Genomic DNA, 19,673 nt, shown 5'->3' with positions numbered 1-19,673 from the left:
AATGTCTTTTCTAAAAAAGATCAACTGGTTGTTACTTATTGTATGAATTATATTTATGATAATTATATTGATATTACAATAAACCAAAGTTTATGTGCAAGACAAGAGTTGTTTATGCTTTGGCTAACATTCAGCTACGCTCATTTGGAGCACACATGGCAAACCTTTTTTATTCCAAGTAATTTAGTGGCCAATCATAATCCTGCTGAGTGGTTACCTTAGCTTGCATGGCCCTGGGCACATAACTCCCATTCTTCGTAGACACCCTCAACTGTAAATAGTTATTTTTCCATAGTTTGCTTCAGAAGACTACAAGCCAATAACTTCAAGACTAGACTTGTCGGAAATGTAGTTTTTATTGGTACAATTCTTGTTGTTATGAAAATACGATTTTTATGGCTCATAAAGTGGCACTAAATCACAGAAATACAAACAAACTTCACTAATTATGTGTATACTCATTGGCCAAGTAATAAAACTATCATATGTTAGTGTTTGGAGTACACGCGTAACCCGAGTGTAGTACTACAAGTACCACAATGCACCACTCCCTCTTCTGCAGAAAGAAACATGGCTGCCTACAGTTCACCGACGGTGTTTTTATTTACGCCTTGTTTGTCATCTGTTTTAAGGCAGACAGCGGAAGGAATAGCCCGTGCCAGAAGCTACATTGTAAAAAACTTAATTTAAATAAGTCGTTAGAGTTTTGGGAAGAAGACGCCATTTTCTCGACCGTTAACATCATCGACAGCCTGATTTTTCTTTTTTCCATTTTCGCTGAGCCGTCAAGCTGCTCCTCAGGGTCGGACTGTGGTTGATTTGCGTTTGTTATTGCGTTAGGATAGCTGACGGTAAACTTGCTAAACAACTTAACTGGAAGTCCAACGTACACATGCTACATCCGGTAGTAGTCGCTATGTTTAGCCCCGTGAAGTCTTCTTATTTCAGAGTCAGCCCGGCCATTGTCAACAGAGAACTCGGCAAGACCAAAATGAGATAGCAAGAGGGCATATCGGAGCGATAACACATGATTTACTACGAGGCATAGCTCCAGCAAAACTCAGAGAAAAAACGAATACATCACTCAAACAGCATGTTTGGGAATCTTTTCGAGGAAGAGGAGGAAGGCTCTTCTTCGACTTCCTCCAGAGGGAGAGTTGCAAAGGGGGGAGACGAGCCACCTCCACCCCGAGGAAGAAGCAATCTGTGCGGCATAAAGAACCAAGGGGGGACCTGCTACCTCAACTCTCTGCTCCAGACCCTGCTGTTCACCCCAGAGTTCAGAGGTGAGGCGGGAGGTGATTGAGGCACGCTTGTGCAGGAGACAACCAGAGGACGGTCATTTATTGTTTAATGTGTGTTTCTACAGAGGAGCTGTTCAGTTTGGGACCAGCGGAATTAGGATGCCTGGAAGACAAAGACAAACCAGGGGCCAAAGTAAGCTTCAAAGTGCTCGTGGCTGTCACCAAAGATGACATGTCTTTGTGTGTTATAGTGAAGTGTAACACGGTTTTACTTTCTTTTCCCTAGGTCAGAGTGATCCCTCTGGAGTTGCAGAAACTGTTTGCCAGTCTGCTGTTGGTGGACCAGCAGAGCGCCTCCACCGCCAACCTCACCGACAGTTTTGGCTGGAACAGCAGCGAGGTCGGTGTCCATTATCTTAGTCAGTGGAAAGGAGAAGGAGAGGCTCGGGTTACACTTCTTATTATATTGATTGATTTACCTTCCTGTCTAAAAGACAGACCGGCAACATGTGCCATGTGCCGTATGTGACATCCAGGTCAAGACTGTACATACAGACGTGTGACTAAACGGGATCTAGAGCTGATGGAAAGCTGATAACAGCTAGTAGAAGCAGAGAACCATTTTGCTGTTTCAGTGAAGTTTGTTTGACGTTCATCTGTGCAAGTCTTGTATATACAGGGACAAGAATTGATTTCATCAATAATAGTACAATAGCGATCTATCAGGGTTCCCACGAGTCCTGGAAAAACCTGGACTAAAGAAACATATTCCAGTCATAGAAAACACATGGAAAATACGAGCAAAGGTCAAATGCCCTGGAAAATCTTGTGTTGTCCTGGAAAAATGATTTCAACATTCTCATATTTTTCTTTAGCTGAGAATTAACTGCGAGGCTATCTATCAGAGCTTCCTAAAAAAATGACATTGCCATCTGAAAGGGCTCACAGGGTAAGACATGCAGGTTACAACTGAAGTGCCCGAAACACAGAATAATGTAGGTTACATTATCCTTCAAATGTAAGTATTAGTCACTGCTGGCTGTTGGTAGTTATATTGTGTTGTTCTATGATTAATTTGTAATTATTTCTAAGCCCTTAAGAGATGATTTCATAGATAAGGTATAGCCATAGGCACGTCTTTTAAATATTCCAAAGAGAGTAACATATTAGATTATGGTGCAGTCCCTGTCAAACATACTGGCTGGATCACCACAGAAAGTGTCCTGGAAAACAATCTCTAGAAAAGAGTGGGAACCCTGTCTATAAAAAGTGCACGATAGTATGTCCTGTAATACTATTAGTTCATATAATGGAGCTGGGACACAGCGGATGCCTTTTTGTCCCTAACCTTCTTGTTTTTGTTCCTCTCAGGGAACAAATCAGCATGATGTGCAGGAGCTGAACCGGATTCTGTTCAGTGCATTGGAGCACTCTCTTGTGGGCACCACTGGAAGTACATTTATCCACCAGCTGTATCATGGGACCATTGTCAACAGCATTGTCTGCAAGGAGTGTGGGAACGTCAGCCAGCGACAGGTGTGTCCACGTGTACAGGGTTTCTCTGCCTCTTTTACATGGCTCCATTCAGGAACTTTTATTCTCTTCATTACATACGGTTGGAAATAGTTTTTTTTTGTGTCTATGACTCAGTGAGATTAGGCAAGACTGACCTAATGAGAGTTATCCTGGTGGAATATATCTCACGACTAAATGCTAAAGAAAAGATAACTAAATGACCAGCTTTGTTTTTTGGGTCTTCTTCAGGAGGACTTCCTGGACCTGACGGTGTGCGTTTGTGGAGTCTCTAGCCTGGAAGAGGCTTTGTGGAACATGTTTGTGGAGGAAGAGTTGTTTGAGGGCAATAACCTGTACCGCTGTGCACTGTGTGACAGGCTTGTCACGGCTGCTAAGGTCAGTGCCAGCTTTCAGATTGTCAACACAATAACAAAGGTTAAAATACAGTGAACATGAAGAGATGTTAAACTCATCCTTTCTCTTAAGCCTTACATTAAACAATTGAGTAGAAAGGAGTATTAAAACTAAGCATGTTAAAAGCTTCTTTGTATTTACATTTGTTCTTGTTCACATTAAACAGATTGCCTTTTTTGTGCTGTTTCTCACCTTTCTTTTCTTTCTTTGCTTTTATTCAGTCGGCCAAGTTGAAGAAGCTTCCTCCATTCATGACCATGTCCTTGCTGAGATTCAGCTTTGACTTTGCCAAATGTGAGCGATACAAGGAGATGGGACGCTATAATTTCCCCTTAACCATCAACCTACGAGCATTTTGTGAGGAGGTAGTTGACCTCATTTTTTTGATCGGGCACATTTAACATGACTTTTCTTGATTTGTTGTTATTTTCATTCTATTTTCTTGGGTCTCAGGCTTCTAACATCATCCAGTAAGGCTTTGATATACTAACATGTCTCGATAAGTTAACTGCTATGTGTTCCTCCCCTACAGACCGATGCAGAGGACTCTGATTACTCCTACGATCTGTTCTCTGTGATCATCCATAAGGGAGGCTGCTATGGTGGCCATTACCATGTTTATATCAGGGACATTGACCAGCTTGGCCAATGGGAGCCACCGGTGAGAAAAGCAGGAGAGCAAACAGGAGGATAAAAAATAAATATCAATTACACTCTTTAAATAAAAAAGTAATATAAGAAGTCTTTAGTTTTACTCGCGTTTTTAGAATGATATCTGAGTACTGGCTAATGATTGATTGCTAATTCACCAAAAAGTACTGTTAAAAACAGCTAACTGCTAGTACTCAGAGTGGCAGATTTGTCATACGTGCATTACTGTCGGCAATAAAATCAGTAAGTAAAAAATGATCACAACCTGCAAGCTCACAAACAAGATCACAAACCATCATCTATTTTTTTTTTTCAGGAGGAGGAATGCAAACCCAAGACTCAGAAGAATTTCAAGGAGGAAGTCAAGCAAGTCTATGAGCCAAAGCTACAAGAAGATGACCCGTTGTCTGTTATCACTGCTATTATTGCACAGGTATAGTGACCGCTTCCTGAGTCTGAATTCTGTGTTCATAGTTTTTTCTTTTTTGACTTGGGACAGCCAGTTCATTTATTTGGTGTTGTTCATATGTTGTTCACTAGGAGCCATCAAAGAGTGTCCTGACAGACCAGTTGGGACAGAAACTCATGGATAAGATTGGTTCTTCCTGGAGCAAAAAGTTCAGAAAACACTATGGCCCCATAGGAAAGGTATTTTTGGTTTCTTTATTTTTATGATATTCTTATGTTTTCCTTAAATCTTTAATTATTTCTGGTGTTCTTTGGGATTCATACAATTTATTTTGGTCATATACCAGAAAATTGTTTCAGTTGGCTCACAGTGCAATTTCTTTCCTTTTTTCTCTTTTGGTGTAGTTCCTTCAGTCCCACAATGATGTCTTCATGTTGGTGTCTAATGGGACTCGAGTGGCACTGAAGGCCAACCCGGCAAGCCCTGTGACTGAGGCCCCCGGCCCAGAAAAGCAGGCGACTAACTCTGATCCTTCAACACCTTCCGACCCCATAGCTGCTCAACAACAGCCAGAACTAGACCAGAAGTTAAAGCCTGAACAAAAGGTCTGAAAGCAGCAGTCACATTTTTCAAAATGACATTATGAAGATTTTTAAAGGAAAAAATACACTTTCTGAATTCAGTGTTTTTTCTCGGTTCCTGGACGACACTTCTTGTGATTACTTTGATGACTGCTTCTCACAGTGTTTCTTCCTGTCTGTCAGCAGGGTAGCCACTGGTTTGACCTTAATGACTCCACGGTGACCTCCATTAGGGAGTCTGACATAGAGAAGCAGTTCCAGGGCAAAGAGAGTGCATACATGCTGTTCTACAGAAAAACACAGCTGCATAGGCCCAGTGAAGGTAATGGACACCATTTTTTGTTTGTTTTGCATTCCTATTGGTGGGGGGGGGGAGATCAAAGAAAAAGTGAAGTGGGGTAATTTGAAATATAAATTGCAGTGACTTGATTTAATGAAACAACAAATGTGTTTATCTTTGGATAATATACTAATATGTATCAAATGTGTTTCTACATCTGCAGCTCTGAACAATCCCCAATATAAAATGCATCTTAATCTCATCCAGATGGCTCAGGAGGAGAACATCAAAATACAGAAAATGCGGTACACAAACGCACATATTATACATGATACAATACATGATTATCACATTGGTAGGTTCTGACTGTTCTTGACCTACGAGTGACATTTCAGTGGGAGCTAAAATTACTTAATCCGTCACATTTAAAACCCAGAAATTAAAGAAGGGTATATTAGAAGGGTTTTCTCACACAAATTATTAATCACCATTGTTTCTCTTACAGCGAGGAGTTTGAAGCTACAAATAACACCGTGGAGCTGCGTCTTCATCTGGCCCCCTCTTACAGGCTATCATCTGGAGCACTGCAACCAATCAGCAAAGAGCAGACCGGGAGCACCACTCTGAGTTTTGACCGCAGAAAGACTGTTGGAGATCTTCGATTAGCCATTTATCAGGTAACCTGATTTCCAAAAAGCTTAAAAAAGAAATGCTGTGAATAAACTGTGTGTTGTAAATCTGTGTGTGTGTGTGTGTGTGTGTGTGTGTGTGTGTGTGTGTGTGTGTGTGTGTGTGTGTGTGTGTGTGTGTAGAAGCAGGAACTCTGGGAAGGGGACATGGCTCTGACTGTGGCCAGGAGTCTTCCTGCTGGTCTACACCTCTACAATACTTTAACAGGTGAGAACCTGACATGGAAAAACTTCAAGAGGGTAGAAGAAGTGTTGAAAGGTTGTCACAACATTCTGGGTGTGCTTGTCTTTGCAGATGACGGTGTCTCCCTGTATAGTGCAGGCATTTGTACAAACTCTGACCTCTTTGTGTGGAACGGTAGAGAGGTGAATACAACACATTCTCAGTGACCACACCATGCGTTTAGTAAGTGTTACAATGCTCATTTGACAAGATCCCAAATTTCCAACATGTGTATTGCTTTTTTTTTTTTTTTCATCCCTTCAGGTATGTGGTGCGACTGTCCTAACTGGAGCTGAGTGGGAGCCAGTGCTGCTGAATGTAGTCCGTCCCAATTTGGGGGAAGATGGAGACCAGGAGGCGGGGGATGGGTTGGACAGTGAGGAGGGAAGAGGAGGTTTTGAAAATGGGGGGCCAGGGCTTAAAAGGGAGGCCAGGGGGTTTGCAGGTGCGGCTACTCTTGGGGAGGTGAGGGAGGCACTAGGGGAGCCTGAGGAGTGTCTGCTGTGCCAGGAGCATAAGGGAGGAAAGAGAAGAGAGCAGGGGACAGGAGAGGGAGGAGGGGCAAGTGGATGGAGGGTGTTCCCCCCCGATGATATGCAACGGACGCTCAAGGACCTGTCGCTTAAAGACGGAGATGCGCTGTTGGTGCTGGAGCCACAGTCCTTCGACAGCAGGTACAAGCCTCTATTGTGTGTGTGTGTGTGTGTGTGTGTGTGTGTGTGTGACTGTGTTTGTGTGTGTGTTTTTACTGTGTGTTTTTACTGTCTTCTTAACGTTGCTCAGCATGTTCGCTCTAAACGGAGACGTTGTCACTGTGACTACACCGTCGGACTGCCGCTGGCTCCAGGTGGAGTTTGGACCACATGGAGAAGGGGAGAAAGAAGAGGAGAGGAGGAAGATCAAAGTTCCAGCTACAGGAAATATGGTCATTACGTTTTTTTTTTTCTTTACTTATCTGGTTTGACTCCATTTAAGCGACACTTAGTTCTTTCTTCCAGTGATTTAGTTGCTTAATGCATTTTTCTCTTTCAGCTGCTGTGTGAGGTGAAACAGAGGGCCATAGAGGAGCTGCAGCTACAGGAGCAACCTCCAGGCAAGATGCTCTATCTGCAAGAGATTTCCTGGTTACCCGCCCACACCTCATTGTCGTCTATGTAGATGCCTAAAGTCTAGCTTAGTATTTGTTTCTATAACGCAGCAACACATTTGCATACCTCACGTACAATATATTTTTTTTTGAACCAATCCATTTTCTGTGTATTTAAAATGCTTGATGCAAGTTAACATCAAATTAATATAAAAATAACAGCTTTCATTAGTTTATTGCATTTTTGGAACTGGAACACTGCTTGGATATTGTCAAATCTTTATTAATTTACGTATCCCTAACACTGGACCAGAGGATTTGAATTTTAACACTGTATATAGAAGTTCTCGTTAAATTATAACTATATAATGTGTGAAAAATTTAGTTCCTTTAAGTAACATTTTTATCTCAACTACTTTTCAGGCAATCACCAAATGTTTATGTTTTTATGCAAGTATACATTAATACTTAAATCAGCTGTTTGTTTTTTTATCTCACTGACCAGGTGCACAGTACTGCCTGAGACATGTGGATTGCACAGGGAAACTCCTTCCTCCAGGTACCTTATCATTTGTTACCTGGGGGTGAAAACCATTTTAATGGTGTGGATATCTTAGAGCTGGAAATTCCCCTCATTTTCACAAAATATTAAGATAGGCATTCCTTTACACTGGCCCTCATAAAATGTTTAAAAGGTACTCCCCCCTCCTTGTAATTTTTCTTCTCATCATCTGTGTTTGAAGTTTTCGACCACATTTACTAAGTGCACTTGTGTTATCCTACCCTGGTTTACCTGAAAGTGTGTGAGGAGCTGAGTGTTCGGGATGCTGGGGTGCGACTCATGACCACACTGACACTCTGTCCGGGAAATGCCCCCAAGGCATCACAGGTGTGTCTTTTTTATTTGAAACCTTCAATACATCCTTTGTAACTGCAGCTGCACATGTGAATGTTACAGAACCCTTAAGTACCAGTAAACCTATCCTATCCTACAGTGTGAAATGAGACGAAGAGTTACGAGAGTTTTAAAGTGCTTGATTGATGTTTTGCTCTTTGCTTTGCAGCTTTTCTTGCACTTCTCTGTGGGTACGGCGCCCTCTGCTGGCATGGAGATGGACATAATGGTGGAGAAAACGTGTACTGTCAAAGAGGTGCGGAAACTTTCATTAATGAAACATTATGTGCTCATGTTACATGTATGTGTAAAATATGATCTTTTGATATTTGCAGTGTCTAAAGGCAATGCTGGATGCTGTTGGACTGGATGGTAAAACTACATCAATACATTATGTTGTTTTGTACTCTATGTAACATGCACGTACTGCATGGAGACTCAGCTATTGTGCGTTGAGTGTTGCGGTTCACCAAGATTATCTCTGCTTTTGTAAAAATGTAGTCAAACAGACATTTTGCTACTGTACGTTGGAGCAATATATAGTTGTTAATGTCATTGAAATGTGTGTTTGTAGGCACCTGCTGGCACTTAAGGAGGCTCGATTGGTGTGAAGATGTTGGAGAGCCAATTATGGATGAGGTGAGTGGCAGATTGTAGTTTGCACAACATGTCATAACTAAATCAAACAGTGTTTGCTGATATCAGAGACATGTAGCCTGCTTATTGGGTGTACATTGTTTTAGGTTTTTAGCACCAGGCAAAATTAAGAGTGAATATTGATTTGAAAACTGAGAAAATATGAAACTGTAAATTAAAACTTGTGTAGAACCAAAAGCAGATATGTACCAGAAGGCAAACACCACTCGCATGAGACCAACACTTTGAAATCTATTCGATATAAATGTATGCATTGTTATGTCCCCTTTTTTCGTCTAGGGGATAAGGGGGAACAAACACAGGTCAGCCAAAGAATAAGGGAAAGAAAGTCAGAAAATAGGAGTAACGTTTGTAAACAATATTTATTTGCCGCTTAACAACTCAAAAAAAGGTTCTCTATCAAGTGGTAGAGATTGGGTACAGTTTGTGGTCGTGCCAAACAAATAGAAATCAAGAAAACAAAACTAGGCCTAGCTCTCTACCTCTGGAAATAAAACAAACAAAATGGCTTCTCTAGCTTCTCTAAAAAAGATTGACCAAAACAGATACAGAGGGAGCACCGACCAATAACCTAATGTTTCTAGTAGAGATGGGCAAACAATACCAGAGCTCCGAAGCTTGTGTCAGTCTAAAGAACCGCCGTGTGTCGGAGCTTGTATCAAATGACAACTGTCGCGTGGCCAGTGCTTCACGAAGCGTTTCATTGGTTTGAGCGTTTGACAGCTTGAACGTTTTGGCACCAAACTCTGCTTCATAACCGGCCTCAGTGTCAATCAACTATGTGGGGTTTGAGAGACGAGATAGCGATAATTGTGAGTTCATTAGCATGTTCTAATGCCACTTCTATGAAATCTTACCTCACTAAAATGAGCTATAAAGGACAAATACTATTTATAACTCTGTTGGCATAAAAGTTTAGAGCGATAATAATATAAATAACTTTTCCCTGCAAAGGCCTTAACATCATATTGCCCGAATGTGAAATCAATCGTGTTTAATCTCTATGAGGAGTTCGTCAGAATACAACGCCTGAAAACAAGGAAAATGCCAAAATTGAGCTGTTTACTGCAGCGACCTCTAGTGTTTGAATATTATGAAACAATTTGGGTAAAGGGACACGATGTTGACATATGCTACAAAGTTTGTGAAGATAGGCCAAGTAATTTGGAAGTTATGTGTATTGACATTTTGAGCCACGCCCCTAAGAGGTTAATTGGTTAATAACTTCTGAACGCAATGAGATATCAACAAAGTGGGAGATGTTCTTTGATCACATTGAGCCAATGATTATCCACAGACAATTTCGTAAGAAACGGACTCGGCGTTTAGGAGGAATGGGCAAAAATGTGTTTTTTACAAAATTCAAAATGGCGGAAAATCTAATCAGGCGCATTTTAATTTCACGGATGAGTTTCTTGTAGAGCAGTCCCACCCGGACATGTGTGCAAAATTTCAAGTCAATGGGTCAAAGTTCGCAAAAACGGTGGGCTTTCAGCCTAAATGGGGCGCTATAGAGACATTTTCTCAGACTTTTGGTCGCCACCCAAATTATATTAAAATTTTCGGCGAGTCGGATGGGTGTGCAAATTTTGAAGAATGTAGGTTTATCCCAAGCACCTCTTTTCCCTGCGCATAGGTCGCCAAGAAGAATAATAATAAATAAACATCAGCATTTCAATAGGTCCTCGACTCTGACTCCGTCAGTGCTCGGGCCCTAATAAATCAAATCAATGATAGTGCAGAGGTCAGCAACCTTTTTCCTATCCAAAGAGCCATTTTGCCCTTTTTTTTCCACACAAAAAAATGTGTCTGGAGCCGCAAAAGCTATTTGATATCACAGCTTCTGAAGTTTTTGATAGTTATAAACAGGTAAAATAGCAATACAATGTCAAATTGTCTTTATTCTTGTTCTATAATTTCATAAATACAACAAACTATAGTTTGTTGTATATATCATGACTAATATATATATATATATATATATATATTTTACCTGTTTATAACTATCAAACTCTTATGAAGAGGAGACAAAAAATAGTCATGTGTCGGCTACATTGAGATCAATTAAAAGCACAACTATGCAAACCTTGAATACTGTCTATAAATGTGGCTCATGTGGTAGTGTTCGCACTGTAATCACAAGGTAGCAGGTTTGATCCCTGTCTTTACGTGAGTTTTACATTTTAAATGCATATCTTTTGCTACGTGAGCTCCGCAAACGGAGGAGGATGGATCCGTCTTTACTAGTGGATGCCTCAGTGTCTCATGAGCTGCCACAGAACCAGCAGCAGTAGTTGAGTCTGGAGACTTGATCAGCTTAAACGGCTGCTTTGACTCCAGTCGGCCACCAGATGTCGCTGTTCTTCTTTAAAGTGAAGCCCCAAAGCTTTGAATCATTTTCGGTACAAATAGGAAGAAAGCCTCAATGCTTCACAAGACTTCATCCGCCCCTCCCTAGTTTCTAGACACAAAGTACCTACGTGTCTGCACAAGTGTACAGGGTTCCCCAAACTTACCTACTGCCCTCAACCTCTCACCACAAACCTTCAACCTAACAGTGTCAGTGTGCATCAAGAAAAACCGCCCCTGAACTCTTCCGACTTCCTCCTTTTTAAAATGGCTGACCGTCATGCTGATTGGCCTTCACAGGTGGCAACCAATTAGCAGGTTGGACCCTGTGGGGGGAAAACAAGAGGGGAGAACAGAGGAGAACACAACACACTGACACATAACAGTATAGTGGCTCATTTTTAAACCTGTTTTTCTCAGGATGCTTCTCTGTCGGAGCTGAAAATAAACAACGGAGAGACATTGATCGTCACAGAAGGACAACTTCCTCCGAAGGTACTAAAATGTGTTCATTGTGTCTGGAGATTCATATAATATAACTTTACCTCTCTTTAGACTTTTGTTGTGTTTTTGTTCTGTCAGGGGTTTCTCAAGCTGTCTGTGTGGCTGTGTCTGGATCCCAGAACCGACTCAGCAGTTTTCATGGATTTGAATCACACTAACAACGGCCCTACGGAGGTTGTGACTGTGGGAGACTCGTCTCCTCTGGGTGTCGGTAACATGGCGGAACCGAGAAGTGCAGGACAGGTGGAGATTTCAGACGAGGCTACCCTGGAGGATCTCAAGACTCAGGTAGCATATGAAGGTTGTGTGGATGGATGGATGTTTATATTGGTGAGGTAATCCTCAAAGACCCCAAATTAATTCTCAAGATTCTAGTGGACTTTAGTACTCATTACTTAGGAAAACCAAAGAACTTCCCTTTTCCAGTCCTACCAGTTAGTTATAAGGCCAGAAGATGAATACTCTTTGTATTTACATGGGGTGCTATTTAGTTTGAGCAGGTCTATGATAACTCAACGCATGTAAAGAAAGCTTTTCTTTTTATGGACTTGTAAAGGTCTGAGATTTCTTTTTTCGTATTATACATTTTCTTATACTTCTTTCTAACCAAATGACTTTCTCTACTTCATTGTCTGTTTCTTTGTTAGGTGTTGACACTGCCTGCCCTTCAGGATGTGTGTGTGCCAACCACTGCGTTCATGCGCGTGTGGCAGCTTGAGGGACGGAGGCTGGCACGTATCCTCAGAGGGCATCAGCTCACACTCAAGTAGAGATACTTTCCTGTCGCAGCGTGGCCAACGAAATTTCTTATTTATGAACAAATGCAAACTTTTGAGTCATTGCTTGTTTACATGATCCACGTGTTGGTTTCCTCCTGATCAGGAAGTTGAAGCTGTCCAGTGGTACAGACCTGTGTGTGCAGCAGCTACTAAAAGAAGAAGATCTTGGGTAAAGTTCTGGCACTCACTAGTTTTCTGCTTCATACGTAATGTTCTGTGGCGTCCTTTCTTTTCGGACGAGTACATTTCCCTTATTTCAAGGTTTGTTAAATTCTTTGTCTTGTTCCTAAGTTCTAAAGATGTGATGCTGAATGTTAAAATGGTAGTCCCGGGGGAGAGGTGTTTCTACCCGCCAGAGGAGCTGGTTTGGGATGCGACCCGTGACTCTTCTCCTGGCTCTCTACGCACTTGTCTGGCTGCACACTATGGCCTCTCCCCTGACTCTCTGCTGTTGGCCAAACACCAGCCGGACAAACACACCTGGGAGGAAATCTCAAACTGGGTGAGATGAGAAGAGTCATTTCTTGAGGAGGAACTTGTTTTTGGTGTTTGGCGCAATCTGTATCTATACTAGCATTCTTTTGCTCAATAAAACAGTTGGTAGAGGAAAGCTTCAGAGAATGTGGGGAACATTTTTGTAATGTAGCAAAGAGTGGCGAACAATCGGAGAGTCAACCTTGGTCCTTCAGTTTATCAGGATCTACAGGGATTTGTATTCATAAGCAAAGAAAGTATCCCAAAATCACAGTATTCTTGTATGTGTTGCTAATTCGTTGTGACATTATCGGTGAATAATATGTCTTATGCCTTTTTCGTTCAGAGTCAGCAGTTTTCCAAAAAGAAGAAGAAGAGGAAGGCTGAATCACTCCTGGGGGCACCATTTCACCTCAAAGATGGCGACACAATCGGCATCAAGGTTTTGATAAACCCCTGTTTGTTTTAAACAATGGCTCTGTTTGGTTTGATTTGTTTGAGAAACACTGAATCTGTTTTTTATATTTTTCCCAGAATCTTTTGATTGATAACAACAGGGACTTCCTCACCCTGGAGGATGAGAAGGGCCAGCAGAGGCTGAGGGAGCAAGCAGAGCAACGCAGGAACGGGTGGGATTTCTCTACTTTCACACATGCAGCTGCAGGGAAAATGCTTGTTACTTGGAACAGTTGTGATCATGGCCCTGTCGATGTTATTGCATGACCTGACTACAGAAAACTGTGTGTGTGTGTGTGTGTGTCTGTTGTACAACTTATATCTAACATCTTCTTTTCAGAGGGCAGGCTGCAGGCTCTGAGGCTGTTGGACCACAGAAGAAGACTGGATCAACCAAATCCAGGAAACCAGAGGTAGCGCTATCAATCAACGTTGGGGTCTTCAGATAGCACTCTGCTCCCTTGGGTGCATGGACAAATCCAACCAACCTATGAAACTACAAGCACTTACACACAGATGCCGTGACGCAATTGGGACAATCCACTTGACGTCAGTCTTATGCCATTTTCTTTTCTGTATTTCTCCACACATCTCTCAAAACCAAATTATTTTGTTGGTAGAAAGAGAAGGAATTTCATTTTGGCAATTTGATGAACTGTTTTGGAACACTGGACTGTAATTTGCATTATTTCTATACAATTTTAATGGATTTCTTGTAAGATGCCTCTTGTTTGTCTTTTTCCTCTCTCGACAAGCATTCTAAAGATGAACCACGACTCATGCCCTTTTTTAAAAATTACATTGCAGTTTTCTTATCAGAGAAATGTTTGAGGAGAGTTTGACCTTCAGGACATTTTTTCCGCATGGATCAGTAGCGAAGAGGTGCAGAAAAAAACTGTTCTGCTCTGAAGTGTTTTTTGTGTGCTTTTACAGGCTGGCAGTTATATACTCATGCTTGTGCAAACTGGAGTTTCTTTCTCATATACAGTTTTGTATGATTGTCTTGTTTAATATGTGTTTCACTACAACAAGCCATTAGTAAAAGGAAATCCACCATCATTAGTTCTTGTTGTTGCTCATAAGGTGTTTTAAGTGATCACTGAGCGCCGAGAACAAACACGTGTATCATGGATCCTGGATCATGGGCTGGTTTTAGGTTGATAAATGAGGAGAGATAGGCCTTAATGTGGAGAGGCCTCGATGCAGCTCTGTCCTCCCTACCTCACTCTCTTCCTCTCTCATTCTACCTCTGCTGCCCCGTCTGTTTTCACCCCCAAGTTCTACAACTCTCAACCTTTTTTTAACCTGAGGTACCTGCTCTATTAGTTTGCTAGGGTAAAAAGAAGTATTTCAGTGACCCATAGTTTGATAATTTGGCTCTGTGCATTTCCCACTTAAAATGTGACGTGACGCATGAACTGTTAAAATGTAGATTGTCTGCCTTTGTTTAGTACTTCTACTCATATTCTGTAAATGGTTAAATAACTGACAGTTTACCAGGCATCATGCATCCTCTTTATTGCTGGCAATTAACAGACAGTCTTCATTTTCAGTTCAATATATTCATTTCATATTTAAAGGAATAACGGTGTGGAGCCAAACTGTAACCATCTGTGCTGACAAATGAATTTGCTGCTTACTGCTGCTTTGAAAATATACTGTAAAAGATTCAAATTCTTTCTGCCAATATTCTCTTTGATTTAAAAATCAGTTTTCACTGTGGAACATTTAATGCTTCAGTTGCATGAACTATATGTGAACTTCAGGGAAGTTAAAAAGTTCTTATAGATAATGTGTTTGAAAAAGTTACAAAATAGTTTTGTAACTGTATGAAGTGGGATATTTTTTCAGAATCGGATTTTGTTACAATTTCTTTTTTTAACTCTTGTTTCATTTACATCTATCCTTAATCAGTGTTTTTATTGACAATATACTCAGCAATAGTAAGATTGAATTTTGTTTATTTAGGAGTGTTATTCAATACATTTTTGGTGTTTATGATTCAACTGTATTATTACAGTAGACATCTGTTTGTATACTCTATCAACAATAAAGTTGTCTGCTGATGAATCACTGTTGCTTTTGTACTGAATTAAGCCGCACGGGTCTATGAATGCCATTCTGTTTGACGTTCATGGTTTATCATGCATCCTAATAACTTTGCTGATCCCGGTTTTCTCTACATACTTATTTAGTGCCACCATGTGGTGGACATTTGTACTTTTTTTTATCATATTGCTAAAAAGAAATTCTTGTATATTTTTGTTTCATTTACAGGAACGCTAAATTAGCCTACTGGAAAAGGTTAAACTATTTAGGATGTTTTTAACTAGGGAATCATAACTTTGGTAACACTGACCCTCTGAACTAAGATGATGAACATGGTAAAGGTTACACTTGTTATAATGTTAGCCTCCCCTCACCAGGCTGCTAGCATGGCTGTAGAAAAATTACAAACTTTATTCCTATGTATGAGATATGGAAATTAGATGCATGGAAAAAAGGTTCACAGTATCTGTCTATGTACTAACGCTAAATTACATATACATGACGGTGAATTGAATGACGCTGGAGCGCCATCAGTAAAAAGAGACTTTAAGTTAACTTCTAAAGGCTTGGGCTTCTACACGGAAATGTGTCAGAAAAAGAAGGAGGAAATGTAAACAAGCCAAGAAGTGTTTGGAAAACATACGTGCATTAATGGCATCAAAGGAAAATGCAGATTCAGTGAATACTGAGCTTGCTAAGTTGATCAGTTGTTACCAAGATGCAAATGATATGCATGAATCTTTTATGAACTTACCTTTGCCACAAGATGAAGTTGCAAGGCAAAATAAAAAGCATGAAGAAAAAAATGACACTGTTCTATGATTTCACTGCAAAGGTAAAAGGCTGGCTGTCTGAAATGGGTCAACCATATACTGGTTTATATGTGCAGCCAGATGAAGACGCAGATGATGTAAACCCTGAGGATAGTGCTTCTAACGTTTCAAGTGTAAAGGAAAACTCTGTAAAGACACACTCCCAAATATCACACATTTCATCAAAGTTTTCTGCACGCATGCAAGTTCAAGCCGACAAGGCAGCTCTGGGAGAGCGGCTTGCTGCTCTAGAAAAGAAACATTCAATAGAGGATCAAGAGGAACGCGTAAGGAAAGAAAGGGAACAATTGGAGCTTAAAACGGAATTGGCAGTAACGAATGCAAAGCTTCGTGTCTTGGAAAACAAGTCATCACAGCGTGGTTCAAAATGTTCGGATGGCATGGATTCTTATTTTGAAAAGAACAATTAGCAAAAATCAAGTCAATTAAATCCCCATGCCTACACTTTTGTTCCAGATAAAATGGCTAAAAAAGATCATGTTTGTTCCGTGTCTTATCCCACAACTCACGCATCAGTTGTAAGGCCTAAACAAAGGCCAGCCACACAAACTGTGGCTGAAAATCAAGCAGGACTCTGAGGCTGCAGTGATTTAACACTGCAGCACTGTGCTGTCCTTGATTGGTTCCAGCTGTCTGCTGCACACCTGCCTGAATAGACTGACCTGGGTAATTGGACCGTGCCATGCTACCTCAACCAGAGGGGTGTCCTCAGCAGCCAGACTATTCTGCACCACTAGAGAGAGCGGTCTCCTCTCCCCTTTCAATTAACATGGACATGGATACGACAGGGACTACACGCCAACATGGCGTCCATAACCCGAACGAGCGAGATCTGAGGTTAGATTTCGCCATTTTAGATACACTTTTACTTTGAAAATACCACACCGGACGTAGTTCAGGCGTCACCGTTAGCTTCACGCGCTGCTCATCTCCTCCGTGGCATCCCTGTTTCCCCTCAAGTCCTCCAATGTGCGACTCCGGCCGTCGGCAGGAACGGAGGACGCCCGCTTCGTGTTGACGGCGCACGGTACCGTGAGCATGAGGAGATAGAACAAATAAAGTCTTCATAAAAACACGACAATAAGACTTAAGTACATGCAATTAAAGAGCAACTTTTAAATATGTAGCTTACGTCACCCGGAAGAGGAGGGTGCAGGTTCAGCATGTTGGCCTCCATGTCAGGTTTTAGACAGAGGCTGCAGGATACTCAGCAATATCTTTACCAGTATTTCAATATGTGTAATATATGTGCTGTGAGTGAAGGTAGTGGAGGCAATTTATATAAAGGATAATATTTTTTGGGTTGTGTTTTCTTCCTTTGTTTGTTGAGACAAAAATTGGCTCAGGGACAAGGGTCAGTAAAGACTACTGATGTGGCTTTATGTAGCTCATTGAGAAACTCTGTGGGAGTTTACACTGTGCTTGTGTTTCATAAGACCACCACTTTGTGTGACACTGACGCTTGTCTAAATGTTCAAATTCAGAAGCATTCATTTTTCTTTATAAACTATTTTGAAGCGGATGCAAGAGGTGCTTTACAAAAAATAACAATAAAAATAACAAAAGTCTGTCCACCAGAGTCTATTTTACAACTTTTTTTTGTAAAACGTTTTTTTGTAATAATAATAATAATAACTGACTAAACCCATCCTATCCATCCTAACGAAAACAACACTAGTGGCAGGAAGATGTCGGGTGACTTTAGTCACTGCTTTCTTACACTGTCCTAAAAAAAGAAAAAGGATGAGCACAAATACAGAACAAAACCAAGCCTTTGTTTCCTTCAGATAATCCATCAGGATTATACTTATATTTAATTATGTTTAACTGATGTATACAGTAATTTGATTTACTGTAACTAGCTCATGAAATATGAGCTCACCACTCATTTATTTTCCCTTTCAACACATGGCATAAACTTAAACTCTGCTCTTCATTTAAAAAAAAATATTTTACTAGTCCCAGTTAAATTAAATGAAAGCAGAGTGACGATGTTTGCTGTCGACTGAAGTCCACTCCGAGAAAGAATCAGCTTTCAGGTAAACGGAAGTAATAATGTTTCCAACTCTTTACAGACTAATCTACCACCTGTGTGTTTGAGCGAAAGTAACGTCTTTGTGAGTCTGCATGACCAGGGCTTCAACATTTGATGTACCGTTAATGTCGTAATTCCCCCAAACTAACCTTCTGCTAGCTGAATAAAACCACGATGACCTACACCGCCTCGTTTAACCCTCACAGGCTGAGATGGCTCCTGAGACCACGCTGAGTTCACAGAAAGGTAGGGGATCCCTTTGTCATGGCTCCTTTTTGAAACCTCTGCTGTGGAAACTCCCATGACACACAAAAGTGAAATCCGTCTTTTTTCGTCCTTTTCTTTGGTGATCCTCTAGGAGCCAGTGAGATCTCAGATGCCTGCAAGCCCCTGAAGAAGCGAAGCAGAGCGTCGACAGACGTGGAGATGGCTTCTTGGCTTCTTCTCAGTACAGAGACACGTCTGACCCCGACTCCAGAGGCCTCAACGACCCGCAGCTAGACTCAGGAAATACCCACACACGATTAGGGTTCGGTATCATTTGGATTTTTCCCGATACCGGTATAAAAAAGAAGCTTTTTGTGTAGTAATACGAAGGAGCCTAAAAAATCACACAGACTCCTCACATCGGCATTAGTTTGACGTTCAAATTGAATGCATTCATTTATATAATGTAAATGCAAAACATGTTTTACTCCGTAACGACTCTAAAATCATGAGTCGGCTGATGGGAACGCTCAAGTCAAAAGCAGTTGAATCTTCATCAATAAGACAGAAATGCACCAAAGACCAACTGAATGCAGGGCAAAGTTTGACCGATAATTTCTTGAGGTACATCGCAAGGCATTGTGGGTATCCAGGCAATGCAGGACAGACCAGCGATGCAGAAACTTGAAGGTTTGAAAGTGGCAAAATGTTTACTTCATTCTTAACTTTTAACGTTATTTTGGCTGAACATGTTTCAAAGTCAAAGAGAAAGTGAAGCCGCGGCAGGACAAGACATTTAGTCGTTGCCTGCTATGAAGATCTTTACTGGAGTTTCTAGGATGTCTCTTTTGTTTGTCCTCCAAGTTCACAGGTACAGAAATAAAGACACGACCTGCTGTAAAACGTTGCAGGGCTGAACTTCCTCGCATGGTACAACCCATGCAGAGGCTGCGGTGTCAGAATGCGGAACGTGTGTAGCCCACTTTAAGAGAAGATGGACTAACATGACAAAGGTAAACAAATAAAATTCTCGACCGGCCCAGAAGTGAAGCGGCCCACCGGGAGCTCTCCCGATTCTCCCGATTACCCACCCCGGGCCTGAGCTGAAGTCTGACTTTGAGTAAATCCGCTAAATTAATTATATCTGATGTGCACCCACAGAAAACATGTTGATTAATAGTTTTGTCATGAAGCTTCATTTAAGAGTGAGGCCTATTACATTTATATAGTGTTTACAGACTATGTTTAAATAAAAAAATCTATCGTGTTTCTGGACTAGACGAAATTGATCCTAAAAGCAATGTCACCTTTAAGTTCTGAATGTCTGTAAGACAATATTAAA

At 41.1% G+C, this 19,673-nt stretch overlaps 1 protein-coding gene across 1 annotated transcript; it reads left to right on the top strand.

Moving 5' to 3' along the window:
* Nucleotides 1–1,093: 1,093 nt before the first annotated feature.
* Nucleotides 1,094–15,271, top strand: usp40 (ubiquitin specific peptidase 40; the record flags this gene model as incomplete). Its single annotated transcript, XM_079214514.1, has 31 exons — nt 1,094–1,286; nt 1,370–1,437; nt 1,531–1,644; nt 2,616–2,780; nt 3,009–3,155; nt 3,395–3,538; nt 3,706–3,834; nt 4,141–4,257; nt 4,365–4,472; nt 4,638–4,838; nt 5,001–5,136; nt 5,318–5,399; nt 5,600–5,771; nt 5,907–5,991; nt 6,079–6,149; nt 6,271–6,680; nt 6,790–6,931; nt 7,039–7,099; nt 7,599–7,652; nt 7,894–7,982; nt 8,158–8,244; nt 8,324–8,360; nt 8,563–8,627; nt 11,415–11,489; nt 11,577–11,786; nt 12,146–12,264; nt 12,381–12,446; nt 12,569–12,779; nt 13,098–13,193; nt 13,286–13,380; nt 13,548–15,271. 31 exons carry the CDS (start codon nt 1,094–1,096, stop codon nt 13,654–13,656), a joined length of 3,858 nt encoding a protein of 1,285 aa, XP_079070640.1. The 3' UTR covers nt 13,657–15,271.
* Between the last annotated feature and the right edge of the window lie 4,402 nt (nt 15,272–19,673).

This window comes from Taurulus bubalis (assembly GCF_910589615.1).
Source record: "Taurulus bubalis genome assembly, chromosome: 1".
Taxonomy (NCBI): Eukaryota; Metazoa; Chordata; class Actinopteri; order Perciformes; family Cottidae; genus Taurulus; species Taurulus bubalis.
The sequence above is the reverse complement of the archived record's forward strand: the minus strand, read 5'-3'. Positions and strand labels throughout refer to the sequence as shown.